The sequence below is a fragment of the Antechinus flavipes genome, chromosome 1 (assembly GCF_016432865.1).
Source record: "Antechinus flavipes isolate AdamAnt ecotype Samford, QLD, Australia chromosome 1, AdamAnt_v2, whole genome shotgun sequence".
In the NCBI taxonomy this organism is placed as follows: domain Eukaryota; kingdom Metazoa; phylum Chordata; class Mammalia; order Dasyuromorphia; family Dasyuridae; genus Antechinus; species Antechinus flavipes.
The window spans coordinates 380394938-380406053 of NC_067398.1; the positions used below are offsets into that span (position 1 = coordinate 380394938).

Sequence of the window (11116 nt, forward strand, 5' to 3'; positions counted from 1 at the left end):
ATGTATGTGTATATATATATAACATATATATATGTAGTATTTATATCCCAATTTATCTGCAGACCACACTTTTTTTCCATATTACATTTGACTTCTATCTACAGCCTTAAAGGGATCACGCATTTGTCTTGATGTCGATCTTAAAGAGGGTCTCTAGATGTGTGGGGCTAGCTCTCAATCTATTTTAGCTTCAAAACAAAAAACAGAACTGTGTCTCTAGCATATAGTCTGGATTTCCTTTTCAACCATGGTAGGGGCTGAACCTAAATATAAGGGTTACAATATATTGTCTTGCCAAAGGTTCAAAAGCTGGTAGCAACCTTCTCTGGACCAGAGAAGGAAGCCAAGACTGGAAGCTATAGGCACTAGGTTGGTAAGTGAAAGAAGAGGCAGACTGACAAATGGAAAGGAGGATGCCCAAGGTGGATTTTGTTTTAGATTCATAGTAGTTGAGATTTTGGGGGGGAATAGAGCCTTTCATTTAGATTTTTCTAGACCAGATATCTGGGGTTGAAGGAGACTCTTGGAACCACCATGTCCTTGGCCTTAGGTCTCTTCCCATCTCTAAGCATCTGGATAGGATAGATCACTTAGACTCTAAGTACTGATCACCCAGCATGAAGTAGGGAGCAATCAATAATAGTATTTTATTTTTCCAATTGCTTGTAAAGATAGTTTTCAACGTCAAATGAATGTTGTAAGATTTGAGTTCTAAATTTTTTCTCCTTTTTTACCTTACTCCTCCCCAAGACAGCAAGCAAACTGATATAGGTTATACATGTACATTTAAAATGTATTTTCATATTTGTCATGCTGTGAAAGAAAAATCCAAACAAAAGGAAAAAAACATGAGAAAGAAAAAGCAATGAAAGAAAAGAAAAAGCTTGTTTTGACAAACAAGCAAAAAGTGAAAATACAATGTTTCAATCTAGATTCAGGCTCTATAGTTTTCTCACTGGATGTGAATGCAATTTTCTATCTCAAGTCTATTGGAATTGTTTTGAATCATTGTATTGCTGAAAAGAGCCAAGTCTATCATAGTTGATCATCCTATAATCTTGTTGCTGTGTACAAAATTCTCCTGGTTCTGCTCACTTCACTCAGCATCACTTCATGTAAGTCGCTCCAGGCCTCTCTGAAATCATTTCTTATAGAACAATAATATTCCATAACATCCATACTCCATAACTTATTCAGCCAGTCTCCAACTGATGAGCATCCACTCAGTTTCCAGTTTCTTGCCACTTTAGGCTATCAAAATGCTCTCCAGAAAGCTGGAGCAGTTCACAACTCCACCAGCAATGTGTTAGTGTTAGGGAAGAAAATTTTTACCGATTCTGCAGAGAATTGACTCAAACTGACAGGACAGTGGAGGATGCCCAAAGTGTACGGCCAAGCTTAGCTCGGCTCTTGGCTTTTGCTGCTAGTTTTTGTCACCACCTGAAGACAGAAGCCAATTAAGGGTGGGGCTGTGAAAGCCTTGAAGCCAAGAGGGAAAGTGGAGGTGATGCTGCTCACGCTACTTGAGATCATGGTCATTAGCATCAGTCAAGCAATAACAGTCTCCGTCGCCCTAGCAACGGTCCGCAGTTTGACTGGCACCCGACGTGCTACGGCGGACCGGAAGAGCTCCCGAGAACACGTCACCAAACGTCGCGCGCCCACTTCCGGTCTAGGTGGTGATCCCGGAAGCGGACGTTTTCAGCGATCGGGGAGGGGGACTGGGATTCCCCCGTCTCCCCGGTTCCTGACTGCTGCAGTTTGGCCTGGCTGTGAGGGCCTGGGCGCTCTCCTCGAAGCCTCTCGAGGGGTGTCTGGTGCCTCCCGACAGACGAGAATCGGCCTCGGAGTCCCGGCCCGAAGCAGGTAGGGCCCAGAGTGGTCGCCGTCAGCTCCGGACTGGGACTGGGGGACGGCTGAGATTTACGGGGCCTCGAAGCCTGAGGCGCTTCCGTGCGGTCCGGAGCCGTCGCCCTGGCAGGTGCTGCGGTGGCTCTGGCCCTTCGGACCATCGGTCCCTCTGGCCACCGGTCCCTCATCCCCGAATTGGCAGGTCAAGGATCGGCTGGGGGCGAGGCGGTCCTGGGGCTCGAGAAAAGGGGAAACCCGGCCTTGTCCCGCCCACCCCCGGCCTCGCCCTCCTCTTTCCTCTGGGGAAGCTCCTGCCTTGTCCGGGGCGCCTTTCAGAGAGGGGAGAGGAGGGTGCTCATACCAGTTTCGAGGCTATACAGGCAAAGGGAGGGAGTCGTAGAGTTGGGGGGTGGGACCTCAGGGGTCCTAGTGGTTTAGGCCTTGACCCATGGCACACTTGAGTGTCATCTGCCCCTGCTTTCCGGGGTGAGATAGATCGGGAAATTTTGACAAGTGGCAAAATATGGGGCCAATCTTTTGAGTACTGAGAAGGGCACTCCTAGATCGAGGGTGCCGGCTTTATTTTGGAGAAAGCTAATAAATCAGTTTAGTTGGATTAGAAGTGAGTAGTTAAGAAAAGAATATAGAAAGATAAATTGGGGTCACATCATAGAGAAACTTGAGTGACAAAGGATTTTTACGATAATCCTGTAGATTGTCAGTAAAAATTCTTTGGAAGCAGTAGGTTTCTATCAACTCTTTTATTCTTATTTCTTGACACCCTTCAGGCTTTCTATTGTAGAAATTAATCTTTCCAATGTTCCATATATCTGACATTCACTCTTCCCATTGTATCTCTGTAGATGGCCCATTTTATCTAGAATACTTTTCTTTCTAACATCCATTTCTTGGAATATCTTCAAGGAATAGTTCTGAGTGCTAGAGCCTACCTAAAGCCTTTTATCATTCCTCCAAATGACTTTTCCTTCTTGAAATTACATTGTATGAAATGAACCAAATCAGTTACAATAGAGCAGTAATGAACTGCACCAGCTACACCTAGGGAAAGAACTCTGGGAGATGACTGTGAACCACTACATAGAATTCCCAATCCCTTTATTTTTGTCCGCCTGCATTTTTTATTTCCTTCACAGACTAATTGTACACTATTTCAAAGTCCGACTCTTTTTATACAGCAAAATAACGGGACAACTACACATGTTGCATTTAACTTATACTTTCAGGGGTCCTCAAACTATGGCCCGTGGGCCAGATGCGGCAGCTGAGGACGATTATCCCCCTCACGCAGGGCTATGAAGTTTCTTTAATTAAAAGCCCACAAAACAAAGTTTTTGTTTTTACTATAGTCTGGCCCTCCAACAGTCTGAGGGACAGTGAACTGGCCCCCTATTTAAAAAGTTTGAGGACCCCTGCGACATATTTAACATGTATGGTCAACCTGCCATCTGGGGGGAAGGGGTGGGGGGAAGGAGGGAAAAAGTTGGAACAAAAGGATTCGCAACTGTCAGTGCTAAAAAATTACCTATGCATATATTTGTAAATAAAAAGCTATAATTTTAAAAAAAGAAATTACATTGTATTATTTTATGTATTCCCCACTTTTCATCAATAGCAATTCCTTTTTGACATCCTTTATCAATTTATTTTGGGTTTTACAATGGGCACATATAAATTTTGTTTTTGTCTTTAAGTGCATTAGTTAAAATTATTTTTTTTCCTACTTTATATGTTTTTATATGTGTGTTTGTTAAATAAATGAAATAGAAATGTAAATTATTGAAAGCTCAAGGTTTTTTTTTTTTGTTTTTTTTTTTAAATCTTTGTATACCCAGTGCATTTATGTGTAGTTGGGGCTTAATAGATGGATTGAATTGAATTGAATTAAAGGTTTTTATGTAAGGGAAGAGTATGATCAAAATTTAAGAAAGTCTGTCCTGGTATTCTGAGGAGACAGTTGAGCTATATACAAGGATTGAATTCAGTGATAACATCTGTGTGAATAGTAGTTTCACTGTTCACCTTTAATTAAGGTTCTATATTAGGGAATTTTGTTTTTTGCTGTTGACAATATAAATCTACGTTCAATTACTTTTTTCACTTTTTTGCTGTTTGAATAGCAATTCTTCTTTGACAGCCATTGTCTGGCTCTGAATTTTACCACAGATACAAAAACTTTACTATATCAGGACCATATGTCCCAATTTAATTTTTCGATCAGATTTTTATTTTTCATGATGGATTCATTCACTTCACTCTAAGGACATCTCAGATTGAGGCACTCATCAACAGCTTTGAATTGTATACTCCTAAAGAATAAGGTCTCTATTATATCAGTCTTTATATCACAAGACTAGCACTGTGCTGTCTTTGGCACTTATCCGTGTAATCACAGCCAGTCATATTACCTCTCTGGGACTCATTATCTCCATCTAGAAGGTGATGAGGTAAATGGCTTTGGAGATCTTTTCTGGTTTTAAATCTGTCATCCTAAAATAAGCATTAATGACTTGAATTAAATAAATACTCTTTCCTTCAAGATCCTTATTAAAGAATACAAGGATCATAATTATTTCATAACCAGGAATGCCTGAAAGCAGACCTATTCCAAGGATTTTTCTAAAACTAGTATGTAGGTAGGGAAAATCTCACTTTGAAAGGAAAATGCATTTGCATTTGAAAGAAAATTTTAAAATAACACTATGATTTCAGACTGCAGAAGTTGTCTAGTTAACCCCACCCCCCTTCATTTTAAAGATGACAAAAATCAGGATTTGAGTCTAGATTTTCTGCATCCAAAAATAGTGTACTCTTTTCGTTACATACCACAGGTCCAAATGAGGAGGTAATGTTTAAAAGAAATGTGGGAAGATGTAGCAATAACAAGAAATTCTGGAAAATCCAGGCAAAATGTGATTGTGAAATGATTTGGACAGCAATGTTAAATGAATATAGAAGTCTGATCCTTGAAGTAGATTTTCAGTCTAGAAGAGACAGAGAATTAGTTTTAAAGAATATATTCCTTTCTTATATCTCCTTAGTTGCTTTGTGAGGAGGGAGGGTTGAAAAATAGAAGTTCTTTCTGAGTCCAAGTGAGAAATCAAGACTGAAAAATCAATTCTTTTTTTAAATAAAGCTTTTTATTTTCTAAACACATGCATAGATAGCTTCAACATTCATCCTTGCAAAACCTAATATTCTCAATTTTTTCTTCCTCTCTTCCCTCCACTCTTCCCCTAGATGACAAATAATCCAACATATGTTAAATATGTTCAATTCTATACATATTTCTACAATTATTATGCTGCACAAGAAAAATCAGATCAAAAAAGGAAAAACATGAAAAAAAAACACAAGCAAACCACAACAATTAAAAAAGTGAAAATACTATTTTGTGATTCCACATTCAGTCCCCACAGTCCTCTCTCGGGTGTAGATGGTTCTCTCCAAATCACAAGACCAGTGGAATTTGCCTGAATCACCTCACTGTTGAAAAGAGCCAAGTCCATCAGAACTGATCATCACATAATCATCTTGTTGCTGTATACAATGTTCTTTTGCTTCTACTCATTTCACTTGCCATCAATTAATGTAAGTCTCTATAGGCCTTTCTGAAATTTTCTGCTAATCATTTCTTGTAGAACAATAATACCCCATGACATTCATATACCATAACTCATTCAGTCATTTCACAATCGATATTTACATTTCTTTGCCACTACAAAAAGGGATGCCATAAACATTTTTGCATATGTGGGTCCTTTTCCTTTTTTTTATGATTTCTTTGGGATACAGGCCCAGTGGAGACACACTGCTGGATCAAAGGGTATGCATAGTTTGATAGTTCTTTGGGCAGAGTTCCATATTGCTTTCTGGAATGCTTGGATCAATTTACAACTTCACCAACAATGTATTAGTGTCCCAGTTTTCTCACATCCCCTACAACATTCATTATTATCTTTTCTTGTCATCTTAACCATTCTGAGAGGTGTGTAGTGGTACCTAAGAATTGTCTTAATTTGCATTTCTCTGAGAGTGATTTAGAGCACTTTTTCATATGACAAGAAACGATTTTAATTTTTTCATCAGAAAATTGTTCATAACCTTTGACCATTTATCAATTGAAGAATGGCTTGGATTTTTATAAATTTAAGTCAATCCTCTACATATTTTAGAAATGAGGCCTTTATCAGAACCCTTGGGTGTAAAAATTGTTCTTTAGGGGAAGGGAACCACCTAGGTATAATAATCACCTGGCTATTTTGGTGCAGTGGTTTGTAGCCATTTAGGGGAAAAAAAAGCCATCTTTGAATTATGTTTACATTATCATGAATGAATAAAGAAGCTTATAATAAGTGCTTATGATTACAAATAGAAAAGTTAGACAGTCTTTACTCTTCAAAAGCTCCCATTCATTTTAGTGAGGGAGATACCCAAATGAAGGGTTTACCTGCAAATCACATAAGAAAATTCCATAGTCCATCGCAGATAGTAATGCCTCTTTTAAAAAATTCTTTCTTTTTTAATGTCATTTCCCCCAATAAAATCATTTTACTTTCTAACGTTGAACCTTTTGACAGTTTCCAGTACTTTGGTGCCAGGAATTTTTTGGGGGGAATAGGGAGATGGGGATCTTCAGTACCTGAATTGTTGCAGTTGCAGATTCAATTGCTAAGCTGATCTTTGCAGACATTGCTTCTCAGGATGATAGCTTTGGGCATAAGACTGAAAACATACCTATTCCAAAGACATTTGGCTTCAAGCTCTTGACCTATTTGCATGAAGACTAGAGGCAAGCTGATGGTAAAGATAATAATGGTTGTATTTGCCTGACACTTGATACATACTCGATTGTCTTAGGCTACTTTGGGGCTTCAGCTCTGCTGGCTTGTTTGCCCTGTGTGTGGCAATTGGTGGGGATAATTGCCTTCTTCTCCAGAGGAATTACTTCCCTAAATGATGGCAATAAAGAGCAGTGGTCTGAAAGGTATTGCCATTCCCCAAGCTCCCTGTGCTAAGTAACCTGTTTGTGATAGTTGAATAGCACTTGTTCCTGGTGATGTGGAAGGTAGATCTTTTTTCTGCACTGATTTTTCTCAGAGATGGATAAGAGGGTTTGGATGGCATTGTTATTCCCAAGGTTTTTAGCTTAAGCCAGGATAATGGCTTTAGGCACTGGACTGGAAACATGCTATTCCAAAGGTTCTTGGGTTCAGTGTCCAGGACTGTCTCAATCAACTTTGAGGAGAGATACTGGTCAAAGTGGTAGTGGTTTGACTTGTCTGACATGTGCTTCCTCTCCCAAGGATGCCTCTGAGAAGTTTGTGGAGATTTAGTCTTATGTTGGTCCCAGGATACCTTCCAATCATATCTACAAAGTTCTGCTCCTTTTCTCTGGTTAAATATTACTAAAAAAGCAGTCTTTATTTGAATCATAACATTTTAGAGCCTGAAGTAATCTTAGATATCATTGAGTCCAACTTTTTCATTTCAAAGATGAGCACCCTGAAAGCCAGAAAGAGTTAAAATGACTTGAGGTCAAGCAGTTTGGTTTCCAAAGATCTGAAACACAAGGATCTGGATGTCTTTTAAAAAGCCAGAAACCTACTTTTAATGATTTTATGCACAAGATCTTAGGAGTTATAATGTGTCAAAACTGCATGAAACTTAAATGAAAACTAACTTTTATCAATGAATATGCATGCGGAACCCAAAGAGTTTACAGTCCCATATAGAAGTTTACATGTTCATAACAAAAGGACAAAGGAAGTAAGAGAAAATATAAATCTCTACCTATAAATATGGGAGGGGGAAAGGTACAGTGAAGGTGGAGAAAGGCCAAAATCCTTTCTCTAGGGAGGAGCACGGCAATAGCAAAAGCATCATTCTGTTTCTCTCAGAACTGCTGGACTATGAAGATAGGATGATCTATTTATCTGTGGGGGTCCCATTTTCACAAGCAGTTTCTCAGTGTAGTGCCAGCTGCTTGTCTTGACACCCAAGGATACCGAGGGAATCTGATTTGGGACACAGACACACATTCTCTCAGCTTTAGGGATGGACTTTGTCCCTCACATATTCAGGTCCTCTTGTATACTCTGGGTCCTGTGTTTCTGGAAAATGTGGAAACTCAAAAAAATAAACTCCTCAACAAGTGTAAGAATCGGCTATTTGCCTAACCAGTGACATTTGTTAATCAGTTCCATTTTGAGAAGTCATTTTTGCAATTTAATAATAACTGCACCTTCATATTTCACCAGTGCCATTTAAATGATGGTGGCATGACAATACTTTTCTGATGATGGAGGAAACTGATCGGGAAGCAGTAGCAACAGCTGTCCAAAGAGTTGCTGGAATGCTTCAAAGACCTGACCAACTAGATAAAGTGGAACAGTATCGCAGAAGGGAGGCTCGTAAAAAAGCTTCAGTGGAGGCTAGACTGAAGGTATGAAACCAGTGTAATCAAATGTGATGAGTTTCATTTGGGGATTAAACAAATGGTTTTATTTTCATATTTAGGTTCATTCTGTGATTGAATTTAATGTATACATAATATTTTTAACTATGCAGAAAAATATAATGGTGCCAACTTTGCAAACTCAGAATTTACAATTATTTGGAAAAGAAGGGAGTAGATATTTTTGTTGTTGTTGTTTAAAAGACCCTTTTCTAATACAAATTAATAGTGTAAAAAGGATTGGGAGGATGCTTGTCATATTGAAGAGTATCACTTTAAATACTTTCAAATAGATAACTTCAATCATGTATGTGTGTGTGTGTGTGTGTGTGTGTGTGTGTGTGTGTGTGTATATATATATATATAACTAAGAATTATTACAGTTTTCTGCATAAATTACTCATCTCTTCAACAGGCTTTTTACAGACCTTTATTAAGTTACTCTTTATTGATTTAGATTGAATTACTCAAAGTTTGTAGAGGCAATAAACATGTTAAAAGTTTTTTACTTTTAGTTTTTGTTTTTGTTTTTGTTTTCAGACTGGGCTTTATTCCAGTTAGTCTGAACTGGTCAGGTTTTATTATACTGAATAACTGGGTAAACCAGCAGTTTTTCACATAACTTTTCAATATGTCAGGCATCCTCCCAAGCCTTTTTACTACTAGCTGGACAAATCATTTTACATCTATTTGCTCTCAGTTTCCTCACATGTAAAATGAAGATAATAGTACTGCCTGGCACCGTTGCAAGGATCAAATGAGACAATAATTGTAAATCATTTAACACAGTATAAATGTTAGCTCTTATTTAATTAAGTCTGAGGCTCATTTCTTTGTAGTGACTGGAATCTTTTCATGTCCCGCAGTTATCATTATAACAACTTTTATTTTTCTCTAAAAAACTTAAATCTCCAAGTAGACAACTTTGAGGGCCCTACAACATCACCAGTCCACTGTTGTGTCACCTAATTGCTTTCCCTTTCTCTAGTTTCTACTCTAACTTCTAGTAATCTGTCAGGTGGCATCAACAGGATATACAGAGAGTGGAATCATATAATTTTACGTACAAATGGTTTCTTTCTGTGGACCAAGTTCTTTTACAGGCTGCTTTAGATATTCAGTGATGTTTATTGTCCTGTTTATCGATTAGGGAGCGCTGACACTTTCTGATGAATAGGAACCAAATTTATCTTTGGAATTTCAAGGATGCTGTACTGTACTTGACTGCTGATGATTGCACTTAGAAGTTACAATGTCTCTCCCTCTATTTAGGCTGCAATCCAGTCACAATTAGATGGTGTTCGGACTGGTTTGAGCCAGCTTCATAATGCATTAAATGATGTAAAAGATATACAGCAATCTCTAGCAGATGTCAGTAAAGACTGGAGACAGAGCATCAACACTATTGAAAATCTTAAGGATGTGAAGGATGCAGTAGTACAGCATAGTCAGTTGGCTGCTGCTGTAGAAAATCTCAAAAACATTTTTTCAGGTGAGTATGAAGATTATTTAATGTTTATGCTATAAATCATTTTTAATGATATTTTACTTTTTCCAATAACATCTAAAGACAATTTTTAATATTTATTTAAACAAATTTTTAAGTTCCAGATTTTTTCCCTCCCTCTATTCCTGAAATGTTAAGCAGTTTAAGAGATTATATGTGTATATATATGCAATCATGTAAAACATATTTACAGATTAGTCATATTTTGAAAGAATGGACCAAAGGAAAACAAAATAGACACACAAAAAAGTGAAAATAGTGTGCTTCAGTCTGCATCCAAACTAAACTATCTTAAGTATAATGTAGTAGAATAGTACTAAATGCCCTCCATTTAATATAGGAAAATTTTAACTGTCATTATCATCCAAATTGCATTAGCGCTTTGTCTCTTTTTGTCTGGACCCATTACATTGTAGGTGTTCCTTGATTTCAGATACTTTGTCTTTATGGAAATCTCATTAAAGTAGGTTACTCTGTACAAATCTTGACTGCACATGCATTGCATTCTGATTGATAATATTTACCCAGTATCTATTCACAGTTTTAGATATTGATAATGAATACTATCATGTGAGTGAGCCACGTTAGGAAAAGTGACATATTTTATCTTTGTTAGGCTATATTAAATGAGTGCAGCAGTGAGATGCAAAGCCATGAAAAGAAGCACATTTTGCCTTTATTGAATTATCACAAATTTAACTTTTCTCACAATTTTTAATCATCTCAAAGTAATGCTTATAAACATTGTTATTGTCTTTATTAGGTAACTCCCCTAGGACATTGCAAAAAAGTGTTGCTCTTCAAAATATCAATGCCATCTTCAAAGATGCCTGCTAAGATAATGTCCAAGCTAAGAAAGCGAAGGAAACTGTGGAATTAGGATATCATAGAATTTTAGAATTAGAAGGAAATTGAAGTTATCTAGTCTAGCTTTTTAATTTAATTTTACAGATGAAGAAACTGAAATGCATAAAGCTTCTTGTTTTCACAAGTTCACAGAGCTAGTTAATAGTAGACCTAGGAGCAGAAACTAGGCCATTTGACTTCTTGTACTGTATCTTTACAACTATATCACACTACCTTTACATATGGAACAATGCCCTAATGACCTTTCATTCTGTGTAACTCAGGGCAAGTCACTTTAAATTTTAACATCCTCAGTTTCCTCATTAAATAATTAAGGTATTGGAATAGATGATCATTCAAATACCTACAGACTCTTAGATAACATACCTTACTTTGTGTTACAATATACTTTTGTGTTGTTGATATTTTAAATCAAG

General features: G+C 37.5%; 1 protein-coding gene across 1 annotated transcript in view; it reads left to right on the plus strand.

Moving 5' to 3' along the window:
• Positions 1 to 1680: 1680 nt before the first annotated feature.
• EXOC3 (exocyst complex component 3) overlaps positions 1681 to 11116 on the plus strand; it is a 29476-nt gene continuing 20040 nt past the window's right edge. The window contains exons 1-3 of the mRNA XM_051969773.1: positions 1681 to 1866; positions 8130 to 8314; positions 9599 to 9818. Coding sequence (XP_051825733.1) covers positions 8168 to 8314; positions 9599 to 9818 — 367 coding nt within the window. The 5' untranslated portion in view covers positions 1681 to 1866; positions 8130 to 8167. The remainder of the gene's footprint in view (positions 1867 to 8129; positions 8315 to 9598; positions 9819 to 11116) is intronic.